We start from the raw sequence: 16,796 nt of genomic DNA, 5'->3' as shown, positions 1-16,796 counted from the left end.
TCTCCTTTAAAGCTAGGATCTAGCTTTTTAAAACTAGCAACACTCTGCTTAAGGGTAAGGTGTGTGTGTGGTGTGGGGGTGTTTTAATAATCAGACGGGAAAGGCATCTGGCCCCTTAAATATGAAAAGCTCTGTATAGAAGTCTCTGGAGTAAACTGCTAATATGATAGCTCACGTCCTGAAGGATTTAGAAAGAAATCTACTGTATGTATCAGAAACATCAGGTCTCGTGGAAGATGAGGGAACAGAGGGAGAAATGAAACCAGGTGGAAGGAAAAACATCCCCTGCTTGATCAAGGGCACTTGGAGAGGCTGCTGGGACAGACAGTCAGGGTGGTCATAACCCTGCTGCGGCCTGAGCCAAACCATATGGAGCAAGAAACCATGTGAAGCAGAACGTGGTGGAAACTGGTGGGGAAAAAGGGCCGGAAGGATGGGCAGGGCCGGCTAGGCTCTGACAAAGGGTGAGAAGCTGACAGGCTGGGGAAGGCTGTCTCCAAGGGCTCTGGAAGCCAAGCTGCTGGTGGTCCTGAAGCCGGAACCGTGTAGGCTTCCAGCACTACCAGCTGCCTCCGTGAAGGATTTGGAGTTAAGATGCTTGTTACAACCCTTTGGCCAGAACCGAAGTTCGACTAGGATGGGATCAGCTGGGCAGCTTGGGAGTTAAGTACCATCCTTGCGATGAGAACGAATCGCTAAGGGGTGTGCTAAAAATACAGATTCTCGGGCTTCGCCCCAGTGGAGGGTGGGCAAGAGGCTCAGGAATATACACTCGAAGTGCTCCCTCTGGTGCAGCCAGCCTGGCACCAGACTAGGCAGCCGCAATTAAGAGCCACTCCCAAGCCTCAATCACACGCCAAATTACTTAACATGAAATCACAGTGTAAGAGCAGAAGAAAAGCAAATCCAATCCCTTTAATTTAAAGATGAGGAAACAGAGGTATGGTGAAGTGGGGTGCCTTACCAGAGGTCCCACGGTGTCGCAGAGACAGAGCCTAGAATGCTGACCACCCACCCTGGCCATCGCTAGAAACTCCAGATCCGCTGCTGGGTGGGTGGCAGGTTTTTGTAATGGAAAGAGACCAGAACAAGTGGGCCAAAGGTCCCGTTCCTCAAATAACTACGTAAAGCCAAGCTGCTCTAAATGAGGCTCCAGCCAGAAGCCACCCTAATTAACCTAGTGGCAATTACCAGAATTAGAAGCTGCAGACCACAAAAACTTAGCCAGTCTGTTTAACCTCTTTATACCCATCCGTAACATAGTGCCAATGGGCTGGACCACGAAACAACACACCTTCAGAATCACTTTGAATTGCTCGATATTTGATGATATAAATGCATATTTCATGCCATGGAAAGCAGTCCACAATCCATTAAGTGAAAAAAGTGATTATGTGTGTGGGGTGTGTGTGTGTAGAGAGAGAGACTAAAAGTGTTATGTCTGGAAGGTGAGTTATAGAAGTTTTCTTTTTACCATTAACTTTTGGTTTATTTGTATTGTCTACTTTCTCTACAATAAATATATGACATTTATGTAATAAAAATATATCTGTATTGAGCCCTTCCAAACACACAGCCACGCAAAGCTGGAAGGGCTCAACACTGATAACATTTTTATCAGTGTTTTTAATGCTAATGACTGTTGCTCTTATTATATCCATAAGCATCTGCGTAATCAGCTAGCTACCTGTGACGCATCATTCAGGATACCCTGTCCCTGGTCATCAACAAGTTCTTTATATTTGAGTGTGGCCCAGTTACCTCCTAACGCCAGAGGGCTTAACGTGGCATCAGACCCACAGTGAGGGATCAGGTGCTGAAGCAGCAAATCCACCTGCAGTTGCTAGGAGGCAGCTGAGCCCAGAGGTTGACTATGGTATCCAGCGAGCACCTAGCATGGGAAGGTGCAGCAGGAGGTAACAAGGTGCTCTGGAAGATGGGGGTCTCCCTGTGCATGACCCTGAGCAGGGACCCACAAGACACCGGGTGAGCTGCCAGTTAAAGGCAAGACACTACTTCCTGGGGAGGAGAGAGACCTGGCCAGAGAAATGCAAGCCTCACAGAGTCCAGATACGGAAGTGGGCTACTGAGACAGAATTATGGTACAGGTGAGGAACACAGATGCCTGGGGTGATAATGATGACGATGGTGTTGAGAATAGCTAACTTTTATTGACACTTACTCAATGTCAGCCACTCCCTCATATGATTTATGTATATTTGCTCATTTAATCCGCACAACCACTGTTATATTTACAGATGAGGAAGCCAAGGCAAAGAAAAGTTAAATGAGCTGCCCAAGGCCGCAGGGGGAGTCAGGATTTGAACCTAGAACCCACGACAGTAACCACTATGCCACAGTGCCCCTCAAGAACGTGTGGATAGCAAAGTTAATTTGCAACGGGCCCTCAGACAAGAGGGCCGTAAACTTCTTCTCGCCTATTGTCAGGAGACATCCTGGAGAACAAGTTCAGATTCAGCCTCTGAGGCCTACTGAAGTGACCCCAGCAACAAGGATCAGGGAGCCGTGGATTGAGGATGAAAACCAAGGAGGGCTGGGGAATTTCTGTTTCATGTCTCTTTTGTAGATTCCATCTGTTTGTATTTATACTATTATCAGTATAAGATCTCCTCTCATTTTAACAGACCCTCTGAAGTTAAAACTTCCAGGTTACAGACCATTTTACATTTGTTATACTTTAAGTGGGTTGTTTCCTGATGCCATAGACTGAGTCACCCTCACTTATCAGTAACTGTCTCTATATTACACTGTGAGTTGGCTTTGGGCAGATTTCCTGCAGACAGCTGATCCTTTCTATGGGCACGGATTCTTATAATCTTCAGGCCAGAAAACTGAAACAAGGGAAAAGCCATGTAGATAGAGATCAGGCTCATTCGGGATGGGGCCAGCTAAGACCGGAGCTTTATAGCCAAGCAATGGCCCTGGGAGATAACCTCCCTTCAAATGACTCCTTTCCACCACAAAGAGGGAGGGATATTCCCACTGGTCTCTTATGGGAAGAAGAATAAAGATTTACTTTAATATAATGAGCTGAATCCTGATAAAGCACTTCAGGCCCTATCCAAAGTTCCATCTAGACAACTGCCTGGAGTTGCTATGAGTCACAAAGAGTATTATGGAAACTCTGACTATGTTTCTAGTGACCCTGGTTAATCTGAGATGACAACTGCCCGCCCGCACGTAACTTCACTGCTCAAGAGGCCGCTGTCGGTGATCACACAATTAACTTTCAGTAATTAATTACTTTCAGTTCCCCAGGAGACTGAAGAGTATCATCCCCGATGAAGATGACACCAAGGAACACGACCTTGGGGTCTGCCTGGGTCCAATATGCATTTTTGTTTTTACCCTTTGCATTGCTCTGGATTCAATCAAAAGACCGGCTACCATAGCAACACATGATGTATTTAACATCACCAGAGTGAAAAAAAAATCTAAAGAAAAAAATCTAGAAAATGTCCCTGCACTGCCATGAGAAAGTGGCTATGTGACCTTGGGCAAAGCAGTTTGCTCTTCTAAACCTAAATGACTGCATTTCAGTAACAAGCCGTGCACCACTCCCCTCACCCCCTAACCCAGGAATTCTGTGAGGAGTAAACTAGTAATATATTAAAGTTTCTAGCTCATAGTAATGCTCAATAAATGTCAGCTGAATTGGAATCTAAGAAGACATCAAAGATGAATCGAGCAGTTCCAGAAGCTGTTAGGTGCCTGACAGGTAGGTGTTCTGAGCAAACATTCCCTTCTTTTCTCTTCTACAGATGGGAGATGGGCTTCATTTCCCATCATCTTGTTATATGATATAGAATCATATAACCATGGACCACAATTTCTTACAAGTTATCCAGCACAGTTTTCAAATATGTTTAATATCTGCTTTCTCAAGTCACTTGGAACAAACTCAACCTCACAAAAACTCTTCTGCCACCTCCTACCACTTCCAGGGCCCTCTAGACAGTCAGTGAATTGGTTTGTCCAAAAGAGCTGGGTAAAGGCTTTGGATTTAAAAAACAAAAAACAAATAACTGAGGTTTTCTTAGTTCTCAAACGCTTTTTTTTTTTCCTATCCAAGTTCATACTGTTCTCCTAGAGAAAGGAGTTTCTCTCTTACTCAATAAATACATCAAAGACCCAAAGGATATTATTATAACTAAGCCCATCCATTCACCCGCGAGAAGCCTATTTTTTAAATACTCTGTACAGGGCTTCCCAGGTGGCGCAGTGGTTAAGAACCCACCTGCCAGTGCAGTTCGAGCCCTGGTCCAGGAAGATCCCACATGCCGCGGAGCAACTAAGCCTGTGTGCCACAACTACCGAGCCTGCACTCTGGAGCCCGCGTGCCACAACTACTGAAGCCCGCGTGCCTAGAGCCTGTGCTCGGCAACAAGAGAAGCCACCGCAATGAGAAGCCCATGCACCGCAACAAAGAGTAGCCCCCGCTCACCACAACTAGAGAAAGCCCATGTGCAGCAACGAAGACCCAATGCAGCCAAAAATAAATAAATAAAATAAATAAATTTATAAAAATAAATAAATAAATACTCTGTACACATGTCTATACAGACCTAGGCTTACCCCAGGAATGCTTGTTTATTTCTCTCTCTTTAGATTATAAATGTATCTCTATGCCTGTAAGAAGGTCTGAAAGAGAATATCTTTTTTTCTAACTAACCAGGAAGTATGTCCCAAAACGTAAACTTAAATCCAAAGCTCCTACTCCCCCAGGGAGCATAAATTTCTCAGTGGCTACTTTGGGGATCACATTAATAAAACTGGTTTCTTCCCCTCTGCTATCTGCTGAGACAGGATGTGAAATTCCTTCAAAGGCAAATAGTCACTGTGCCCCTACTATGTGTCAGGTGTTGCAAGCATTGAGGATACAGAGAAAAGTCCCTCATAATAGTCTCTCGCAGGGATTTCACAGGCCAAGGCTAAAAAAACAAAACAAAATAAACAAAAATGAGAAAGCCCACCAACAAATAAAACATAAACCAAAACACATAATGCGATGAGAAGAACTTGGTGAACTGTCTGGGTACTACATTTCTAACCTTGCAAAATAAGGAGGGAATCGATCCTTCCTAATATTGATAAATCAAGACAATAAAAACTGTTAATATACTATATATAATAAAAATATATCTGAAAATAAAATGTGGCTAGCAGAGTGGGAGGAAAGAGAATCATTTCTTCATCTTTCAGAGTAAGGAGTCAGAGAAAATTTTAAGTTGATATATCAAGAAGCAGAGATGTTGGTACACTATTTAGACTTATGGAGAGAACGAGAGTAAAACTTTTAAATGATTGACTGTGATTATACCTTGGGAGAGAGACTAGGATATACCTCTCTCTACCACTGTGATATTTCTTCCTATTTGTACTACTTTTTATAATCATGAAAAGTGACAGTTGTGAACAATTCATATATATGTGTACAATTCATGCATCTATATTTCATACATATGAAATATATCTATATGAAATTTATTTGAATATTTGTATTTAATATTCACATGTTTAACATATTTAATATGTATACGTTCACAAAATATTCATATACATATTTCATATATATATATATGTAAGGCTACTTTTCATATACATATGAAAGTCAATAAGAGAACTTTCTATGGAAAATTCCCAGTGATCTGAGAAGATGGAAAGCAGAACAAGGCAAAAAGCACTGACACTAGCATATATTTCCCAGATAAGGAGGTTGGTGACAAGCTCACGATAGGAGAAACCTACGTTGAGCCCTCTAGTTAGATGACCTGTCCATCCGCTAACCGGTCCCACAGTTCCTGTCATGTTTTACACCTTACAGAACTGCACTGACTTCTTGACGTGGCCCATTTGCTAAGTTTCTCCGTAAACTGCACGCAGGAAGTTGTTTGTCAGCTCCTCTCATTTCATATGAGACTAGGAATGGGATAGAATTAGAATCTGCCTAAAGAGAGCTTAGCTATATTTGAGATTTGTCCAATATCTTCCCTTCATTTTCACTTACTTTGAGCCAGAAACAAGTCCACATGGATAAATCCATTGTCAGAAGTCAGTCCCACCCCAGGGAAATTTACTGGAGAGTCACTGATACCAGAACTCATCACAGCCGTTGTTTGCTAAAAGCTGCTTTTTAGCCCCAGAGGTTTTCCCCCTTGAAACGTTAAGTGCACTCAGTCTAAGTTCAGGATCATTTTTCCTTTGGCAGCAAAGCCCTTCAAAAACTCGAAAGCTTGCCCCCGCCTTGCACCTGGTGACTCCCTCCAGCCTCCCTGATCCAGAAGGAGCCTGTGTGTCAGTCCCCTCTCCAGGGAGGAAGCACTGAACTCACAGTGCTTAAGAGAAGAAGGCAGGAGAGAGACACCTAGGTCTCCAGGACAGAGGGCATAAGGTGTCTTGGTTGGTTCATGTATTTTGCAAAAAATAATACAAAACCCCAGAAACAGCTAGTAGAAAAGAACTGTATCTTTACTACATCTCCACGGGCACCAGGAGGGATTGTGGTTTGGTTTTCTCCTTCCCCTGTGTCACCCCTATAAAGACTCTAGTTCTTTTGCTCCCAGGTCTTAACCTTCAATGAAAGTCCATGAAGAAGAAACTTATCTATTTCCTCGATTGCTTGAATACTTATAATTTTTAGCCATAGCTGAGGAAGCGCAGGGCTGTGGATAAACCATGGACACCCCTGTGTTGCCCCTTCACTGCTGAAGACATATTTGCAGGTGAAGCCACCGCTCATGGCAAAAGCATCTCATTCCACTGAGAGGTCCTCCAAGCGCCCTTTCTTGATCCTCAGCCCTTACGGGAGCACAAAGGGGCTCTCAGATCCCTGTCACTCCCTCTCCCTAGAAAACTCTCCGTTCTGCTGGATCGCCTGCAGGAGTCCTTTGCTGCCTCCACCCAAGCCAGGTTCATTTCCACTACCTGGAGATTTCAAAGTGCGTGTAGAGTGGTGCCTGTGCCCTGCGCTTGTTATTACCTATTTATGAGTCTCTCTCTCCCGCTGGACTTTGAGCTTAGGCTCAGAGCTTGCTCTACTTTCAGCGTCCCTGATCCCACTCAGTCAATGTCAGTGCCGTGCTTATGGACTCCAAGCAAAAATCCGCAATAGTGAGTGACCTGGACTGTCGTACTAGTAGACGTCTAAGATGATGCCTGCTCTAAAAGACCACAGATTCTTTATTTTTACTGGGGTGTATCACCTTCACTTCCTCATACACATTGTAGGCAAGGAAAAAGAAAACCTTCCTTATTTTTAAAGTCTACATTCAGGGATCTTTAGTGCTGCACTTATTACTGATACGGAAGTACTATTTCATAGAGGACATCTTACATGAACCGAACAATCCTAAAACAAACTAGCATGCTTAAAATTCCCAGATGACATCACAAGGTAGGGCTTAATATTAAATATGCACATTTGAGGGTACAAAGGCTTCATTGGCATGAAGTTATCTATAGGCTGACTTTTATCACTTTAAACATGATCCAAGGGTGATTGCATTGAAAGCCACATCACAGCGAAAATGCTGGGTCTCTCAGCAATTTTGTTTTATTCTTGGGCAAAGGGAAAGGACTCTCAACCACAGCTAACCCAAAGGACAAAAGGGGACTCTGAGCAAGTCTGACCATTTCATCCACAGTTCCATGACTCAGCCCTTAGGAATTGGGAGCTGTTCAGATATGCAGACATCTTACGCCATTCTTATCTTCAGCCACATTCACTTATCCAGGTCCAAACGGTTTATTTACTAACAATGTGTCAGCACATGCCAAGCTCATTTTACACATGACCTTATCTGAACCTCATGTCAACCCTATGGAGCAGGTACTATTATTCTCCCCACTTCACAGATGAACCTCAAAGAGTTAAGTAACTTGTCCAAGGACACTCAGCTCCCGGTGTTGGAGCTGGGGTTTGTATCCAGCTCAACTTAGCTCCCAAACTCACTGTCCCACACTGTCTTGCAGGCTTAACATCCAATTAAACCAGTTGATTAGAATTGCTTTCTGATTTTTCACTGTGTTTCAAATGTTTCTCACCCATCAATCTCATGTATGAAAGTCCAGCAAGACCATGTGATAATTCTGTATTCTGAGATATGAAAGCATAAGTTTCCCATTAAGACTGGGATTATTTAAAGTGGATAGAAGGAGGCGGGAGGGAAAGGAAGGAGGGTCCCTACGACCTGGCAGGCACTGCAGCACCCAAGATCCTGAAACAACCCTGCTTTTTTGTCCTTGACTAAGCTGCTTCCTTGGCCCCAAATGCTCTTATCCCTTTTTTGGCCATCCTTGAAAGCCCAGCTCAATTGTTCGCTTCCTCAACCCTGTGGCCTCCTGCCCTGTGCTCTCAGAGCTCCTTCCCCCTCACTAAGTGCTCCAGTACCAAGTGCTACGACCTACAAGTAGCTGCCTTTAGCACCTTCTCTGTTGTGTTGAGGGAGGGATTGTGACCAGTGAGGAGATCTGGAAGGCTGCGAAAACATTTCTCCTAATTCAGACCACCTGTCATAAGCATGACCTCACAGCTCAGAACTGAGCCCTTTACTGTGGGGTAGTTTTAGAAAGGGGGCCTTCCATCAAGAACTGGGGTGGGATACACTGGGCACTTAGTTAAAGGGATGAAGTTTTGAAATCAGTGGATGTTTTCAACCTACCCTGGGTTACTTTCCCTTCTTTTTCTTCTCCCAGATAATAACTGGGTGAGAACTCGAAATGTAGGCATTATTTTCTAATTTTTGAAGAGGACATAAGTGATAACTTTCATTCCTTGTTCACAGTATTACACTTCACCTCTTTCCTTTTTGAGTAGGAAGATTTACATAATTGGGGGACTCATGCCATCCCCTCACTTGGACATCGAGGAGGATACGTACATGTCTACATAAGGTCATTGATGCTAAGATGCTAGAGTACATGGGTCCATGTGGAGGATGTGCGAATAAGACAACACAGAAGACTGAGATTGCTCTCCTTAGAAAGGCCTGATTGCAAGGTCGGTCCTTGGCTGACGTCTGGGAACTTGGATTTCAAAAGGGTTTCCACCACTCCCTAAGTGATAGGAGTGACTCACTATGCTCCAGCTATATGTACAAGCAATGTATATATATATATATATATATATATATATATATATATATATATATGTATATACTTTTTTTTTTACACCTTTATGGGAGTATAATTGCTTTACAATGGTGTGTTAGTTTCTGCTTTATAACAAAGTGAATCAGTTATACATATGTTCCCATATCTCTTCCCTCTTACGTCTCCCTCCCTCCAACCCTCCCCATCCCATCCCTCTAGGTGGTCACAAAGCACTGAGCTGATCTCCCTGTGCTATGCGGCTGCTTCCCACTAGCTATCTATTTTACGTTTGGTAGTGTATATATGTCCATGCCACTCTCTCGCTTTGTCACAGCTCACCCTTCCCCCTCCCCATATCCTCAAGTCCATTTTCTAGTAGGTCTGTGTCTTTATTCCTGTCTTACCCCTAGGTTCTTCTTGACATTTTTTTCCCTTAAATTCCATATATATGTGTTAGCATACAGTATTTGTCCTTCTCTTTCTGACTTACTTCACTCTGTATGACAGACTCTAGGTCCATCCACCTCATTACATATGGCTCAATTTCGTTTCTTTTTACGGCTGAGTAATATTCCATTGTATATATGTGCCACATCTTCTTTATCCATTCATATACCCTGAGAAAACCATAATTCAAAAAGAGTCACGTACCAAAATGTTCATTGCAGCTCTATTTACAATAGCCAGGACATGGAAACAACCTAAGTGTCCAACTTCAGATGAATGGACAAGCAATATATTTTATGCTAAGCACCTGCTTTCCTTTTGGGAACCTGGAACTTTAGTATGTAGCAGGCAAAGGGTGCCTATGTGACTAGCCACCAATATAAACTTTGGCCATGGAATCTGTAATGAGCTTCCCTGGTAGACAACACTTCACGTGTGTAACAACTCATTGCTGAGGGAACGAAGTACATCCTGTGCAACTGCACAGGGACAGGACTCTTGGAAACTGTGCCTGCTTTCCTCTGGACTTGGCCCCATGCACCTTTCTTTTTGCTGATTCTTCTCTGTATCTTTTCACTGTAATAAATCATAACTGTGCATACAACTATATGTTGAGTCCTGTGAGTCTTCCTAGCAAATCATTAAACCTAGGAGTGGTTTGGGGGACCACTAACACAGGGAGTTTTAAAGTGTCCATGGGGCATGGCCCAAGTCACAAGAAGCCATGGGCTTATAAAAAGAAGATATGTAGTAATGGGACCTCTAAGGAAAGCTATCTCTCAATAAGGGTAAGTAGGATGTGACTTGGGGTGATGGCATGCAAAATGTTACAGTGAAAAGAAGGGAGTTAAACCTGTACAATCCTCTGTCAACATTTACTTCTTTGTCTAAGAAAATGTGTGAGACATTGTTTTACCTACGTCCAAAATGATGCAGGCATCATGAATTCACAAGAATTTTTAAATATTCCTTGCAATTCAATCTCCTCGGTAGTGGAGTTATCCAGCACCCGGAAAAGACACAGCTTTTATATGGGAAGAAACAGCCCTGCTGTTGGCAGCATAGGTCTGGAAAAAAGTGCATGCTTCAAAAACGTAGGTTAAATGAAAGAAATGCTAAGTAGATATCAGGTCCACATATATGTCAAATGCCTTCTCTCTTTTCCCTTCTCTTTATGGATTACTTGGTCCTTAAAACTGACACATACTAGTCAATGGGAGAATATATTCCACATTAGAAATGCATTCATTTCATTTTTAAAAAATTGCAATGGATATTCCAGAACAGGGACGGTGTCTTATCATGGACACAAGTATTTTTTTTTAATTTATAAAGCACTTTCTTAACATCACCTCATTTGATCCTCGTAACAACTCCATGAGGTAGATAATATGACTTCTATCTTCCATGGAGCCTGGTCCGTTACAAGACAAGCAATGATGCTCAATTAAGACTTACTAGTTGACTGATGGCTTTAGGAAAATTACTTTAGGCTTTAGGAAAATTACTGCTTTACAAAAATCAATAATTCCTGAAGTCTGTCAGTGGAAGAACAAGCTGAAAAGCAATCCAGGCATTCAGAGGAATTATTAAAATCACAAATTAAGTCATTTCTATGGACTCTACAGCAGGAAATATATTTTTAATGAGGAAATTGAAGCTAATATATAACAGCTGTCCTGTTACCCAGTAACAGACTATTAAGGCAGATTAAATTATTAATGAAAAATATAGTAACTTGGAAGTTTAACCTTTAAACATTCTCATTCCTCTCTCTTTTATATAAAGTCTTTAAACTGATATTTATTTTTAAAAACACATTTGGTCATCTTATGTAGTTTCCATTTATAATTCGCTTTGCTGTGGAATCATTAGCTGTAGAATCTTCAGCAATTTTTCACTATCAGACTTTTTCACAATACAATATCCAAAGTCTTTATGCCTCGAAGAGCAGGGAGCCTCCAGGAAACTTACTGGATGATACACATGCTGGTCAAACCTCCCAAAACTCCCACATCTTTGACACCACCACTGGTTGCCCTAAATCAGCCAAACTGCACTTGACTCGCAGACCCACGAGCAAAGAAAAAATATTGTTGATATAAAGCCACTGAGAATGTGAGGGTTCTTTGCTGTATGCAGCAATAGTGATTGTCAATAAGTGATTCAAGAGGTTCTCCATAAGTTACTAAAGTAATAACCTTATAAAAAAGAAAAGTATATGGGAAGAGCACATGAAGAGAAACGAAAGGGAGGGAAGCTAAAAGGTGCATTTACGTGGCCTAAAAAAACATGCCCTCTCTGCCTTCCACCATGGTTACTGCCAACCAGCAGAAAGATAAGAGTAGCAGCTGTTTCCAGGGCCACTCTCAGGCGGTGTATACTCACATTTGTGTTGCACAGCTTGTACTGCCGATAGGCCCCAATGCAGGAGATTGCTGTAGATCGGGCAGGCTGGGAGAAGCTCTGAGCTGCCCTGTGGGCCCCCAGGCCAGGGCTGCTGCTTGTTTCTGGGTTGTGGAAGAGATTTGAGGCTTCAGGGAAGCCTTGGTCATGGGTCAAAGGCAGCTGGTAGATGGAGCCCTCCGAGACTTGCAGTCCAGGACGAGGTCCACTGTCACTCTGGTACAGAGGTCCATGTCGGGGGGCCCGGAGGGCTGGAGGGTTGTAGCCATGGCTAGAACCAGATGCCCCCTGGGACCTGGAATTCCGGGATGAGGGCCTCTGCCTCCGAAGCCTCTGTGGCAGGTGTGCAGAGTCCGTCTGCAGTGGTAAGATGTATGGGGCCTTACCATAGCCATACATGCCGGGGCCGATGGGACCTCGGGTCCTGCTCCTAAAGAGAGACACACAAGAGAGGATTTTCTGTTAACCCAGAAGCTCTGATACATGGGAGAGGGAACTGGGTAGGAACAGAAGCCTGGGAGAGAGCCTATAGTGGAACAAGGAGGTAAAAGAGGGCTTTCCAGCAGAAGGGAAGATTCTGGAGGCTGGAACAGAGGCTCTACAGAGCCTGCCATGTAGAATGAAGGTGGGAATCAACAGTGGGTGATGTGACTGGTGGAACATGAGGTTAGAACGGTAAGCTGCGGCCAGTATGTGATTTATGTCAGGGAGTTTGGGTATTTTTGTAGGTTGTAGGGAGCCACTGAAGGTTTTTTGAGAAGAATAAAGATAGAATTGTAATTTCAGCCAGAGTAACGTACTGTTCGCTCTTTTTCAGATAATAGTTTGCGGGGCGGGGGGGCGTTTCTCACTTAATTGTACCTGATATTTCAGACCCTGTTTCCATGACCATTCATGCCCAAATAGCTTTTCCAGGTAAATGGAACCTAGCTAAGCAACCAAAGACCAATGCCGTCCTGAGGCGAGACTTGCTCTGGGTCATACTCAACCCCTGATGAAATGGGAGGAGGCTGAACAATGCGGAACCCATGCGGAACGATGAGTAAATGGTCGTCTGCACATTGGTATGGACCTTTAGGTTTTGTCAAGACCAGCTGCCTTGTGAGGTTTTATGACAATCATGTAAACAGAAGTGTGCATGTAAATTTCCAACAACTGGCTTTCCAGTGGGAAAAAAGCCCTGATTTGTGCCATTTGTCCATTTTCACGGTGTAAGTACTCCCACCATGGCCAATTTCAAGCTATCGATGTGAAGACACAATCATCTCTAACAAGCAGGGAAAAAAACTCCAGCACACCACTGCATACAAACGTATTGTGAAAATACTGTTTGCAAAATACAGAGTTAGGAATGACGAAGAAATATAAAAGTGAATCAGAGAGGGTTCCCAAGATCCCAACCGTACAACTGAAAGTAACTAGAACATAACACAAGGTGGGGTAACAGCCTTGGGAGCAATACAACAAGCAATGCGTCAGGAATTCTGAGGCAAGAGAATGCCTCAGAGTTCCTCCCCCTTCTGTCCGTGGGGATCTGAGAAGGTTTCACCATCACTGGTCTGAGAGTTGGGAAGCAAGGTTCCAACACTGTGGAAGGATTTAAGTAAGACATATAACTCTTACTTATTTGTAAAATGACTGAACTGGATTAAATGATCACGAAGGTCGTTCCAGCTCTAAAATTTTATGCTTCCATAATAATTAATTCTACATTTATGTATAATTAGAAATGTGCCCAAGAGTTTCTACAGGATGGCCCCTTTAAAATAAGCACATTAAAATAGCAATCAGGGTGAAACATTAATTTCTGCCCTCACGAGGAAATTCTTGCTTCACTCTACATAACCACTGAGCGTAACATTTAACATACCACAACTAACTATTAACATCTTTATCATTAATTGCACCATCATTCTTAGCTGATATGGTTAAGTATTAAGTTGTGCTAGTGTTTATTTTGCCTTTAGGCATTTCTCAATTAATCTTGGCAACACTAAGGACTCTATGAATGATGGGAGGATCCAGAATGTTGCTTTGAGAGATGCAATTAAGAAGTCGGTTTTAGGAGGAGCTTCAAGATGGCGGAAGAGTAAGACATGGAGATCACCTTCCTCCCCACAGATACATCAGAAATACATCTACATGTGGAACAACTCCTACAGAACACCTACTGAACATTGGCAGAAGACCTCAGATGTCCCAAAAGGCTCTTGATGCTCTAGCCTGGAGTCAGGGCTGTGCCTCTGCGGTAGGAGAGCCAAGTTCAGGACATTGGTCCACCAGAGACCTCCCAGCTCCACATAATATCAAACGGCAAAAATCTCCCAGAGATCTCCATCTCAACGTCAAGACCCAGATCCACTCGACGACCAGCAAGCTACATTACTGGACACCCTATGCCAAACAACTAGCAAGACAGGAACACAACCCCACCCATTAGCAGAGAGGCTGCCTAAAATCATAATAAGTCCACAGACACCCCAAAACACACCACCAGACGTGGACCTGCCCACCAGAAAGACAAAATCCAGCCCCATCGACCAGAACACAGGCACTAGTCCCCTCCACCAGGAAGCCTACACAACCCACTGAACCAACCTTAGCCACTGGGGGCAGACACCAAAAACAATGGGAACTATGAACCTGTAGCCTGCGAAAAGGAGACCCCAAACACAGTAAGTTAAGCAAAATGAGAAGACAGAAAAACACACAGCAGATGAAGGAGCAAGGTAAAAACCCACCAGACCTAACAAATGAAGAGGAAATAGGCAGTCTACCTGAAAAAAGAATTGAGAATAATGATAGTAAAGATGATCCAAAATCTTGGAAATAGAATGGAGAAAATAAAAGAAACGTTTAACAAGGACCTAGAACTAAAGAGCAAACAAACAGTGATGAACAAAACAATAAATGAAATTAAAAATTCTCTAGAAGGGATCAATAGCAGAATAACTGAGGCAGAAGAACGGATAAGTGACCTGGAAGATAAAATAGTGGAAATAACTACTGCAGAGCAGAATAAAGAAAAAAGAATGAAAAGAATTGAGGACAGTCTCAGAGACCTCTGGGACAACATTAAACACACCAATATTTGAATTATAGGGGTCCCAGAAGAAGAAGAGAAAAAGAAAGGGACTGAGAAAATATTTGAAGAGATTATAGTTGAAAACTTCCCTAATATGGGAAAGGAAATAGTTAATCAAGTCCAGGAAGCACAGAGAGTCCCATACAGGATAAATCCAAAGAGAAACACGCCAAGACACATATTAATCAAACTATCAAAAATGAAATACAAAGAAAAAATATTAAAAGCAGAAGGGGAAAAACAACAAATAACATACAAGGGAATCCCCATAAGGTTAACAGCTGATCTTTCAGCAGAAACTCTGCAAGCCAGAGGGTGTGGCAGGACATAGTTAAAGTGAGGAAAGGGAAAAACCTACAACCAAGATTACTCTACCCAGCAAGGATCTCATTCAGATTTGACAGAGAAATTAAAACCTTTACAGACAAGCAAAAGCCAAGAGAATTCAGCACCACCAAACCAGCTTTACAACAAATGCTAAAGGAACTTCTCTAGGCAGGAAACACAAGAGAAGGAAAAGACCTACAATAACAAGCCCAAAAAACTTAAGAAAATGGTAATAGGAACATACATATTGATAATTACCTTAAATGGAAATGGATTAAATGCTACAATCAAAAGACATAGATTGGCTGAATGGATACAAAAACAAGACCCATATTATCCTGCCTACAAGAGACCCACTTCAGACCTAGGGACACATACAGACTGAAAGTGAGGGGACGGAAAAAGATATTCCATGCAAGTGGAAATCAAAAGAAAGATGGAGTAGCAATTCCCATATCAGACAAAACAGACTTTAAAATAAAGACTATTACAAATACAAGAAGGACACTACATAATGATCAAGGGATCAATCCAAGAAGATATAACAATTGTAAATATTTATGCACCCAACATAGGAGCACCTCAGTACATAAGGTAAATGCTAACAGCCATAAAAGGGGAAATCAACAGCAACCCAATCATGGTAGGGGACGTTAACACCCCACTTTCACCAATGGACAGATCATCCAAAATGAAAATAAATAAGGAAACACAAGCTTTAAATGATACATTAAACAAGATGAACTTAATTGATATTTATAGGACATTCCACCCAGAAACAACAGAACACACTTTCTTCTCAGGTGCTCATGGAACATTCTCCACGATAGATCATATCTTGGGTCACAAATCAAGCCTTGGTAAATTTAAGAATATTGAAAATGTATCAAGTATCCTTTCTGACCACAACGCTATGAGACTAGATATCAATTACAGCAAAAAATCTGTAAAAAATACAAACACATGGAGGCTAAGCAATACACTACTTAATAACCATGAGATCACTGAAGAAATCAAGGAGGAAGTCAAAAAATACCTAGAAACAAATGACAATGAAAACACGACGACCCAAAACCTATGGGATGCAGCAAAAGCAGTTCTAAGAGGGAAGTTTATAGCAATACAATCCTACCTCAAGAAACAAGAAACATCTCAAATAAACAACATAACCATACACCTAAAGCAATTAGAGAAAGAAGAATAAAAATCCCGCAAAGTTAGCAGAAGGAAAGAAATCGTAAAGATCAGATCAGAAATAAATGAAAAAGAAATGAAGGAAACAATAGCAGAGATCAATAAAACTAAAAGCTGGTTCTTTAAGAAGATAAACAATATTGATAAACCACTAGCCAGAATCATCAAGAAAAAAAGAGAGAAGACTCAAATCAATAAAATTAGAAATGAAAAAGGAGAAGTAACA

At 42.3% G+C, this 16,796-nt stretch overlaps 1 protein-coding gene across 1 annotated transcript in view; it reads right to left on the bottom strand.

Moving 5' to 3' along the window:
* The window catches only part of THSD4 (thrombospondin type 1 domain containing 4), a gene marked incomplete at its 3' end in the record, with an annotated part of 565,068 nt that overhangs the window by 438,857 nt on the left and 109,415 nt on the right, over positions 1-16,796 (bottom strand). Inside the window, exon 5 of the mRNA XM_082648619.1 lies at positions 11,947-12,394. Within this exon, the coding sequence (XP_082504745.1) occupies positions 11,947-12,394 (448 nt within the window). The remainder of the gene's footprint in view (positions 1-11,946; positions 12,395-16,796) is intronic.

This window comes from Grampus griseus (assembly GCF_964374135.1).
Source record: "Grampus griseus genome assembly, chromosome: 2".
NCBI lineage: Eukaryota > Metazoa > Chordata > Mammalia > Artiodactyla > Delphinidae > Grampus > Grampus griseus.
Note: the sequence above shows the minus strand (reverse complement) of the source record. Positions and strands in the feature narration are given on the sequence as shown.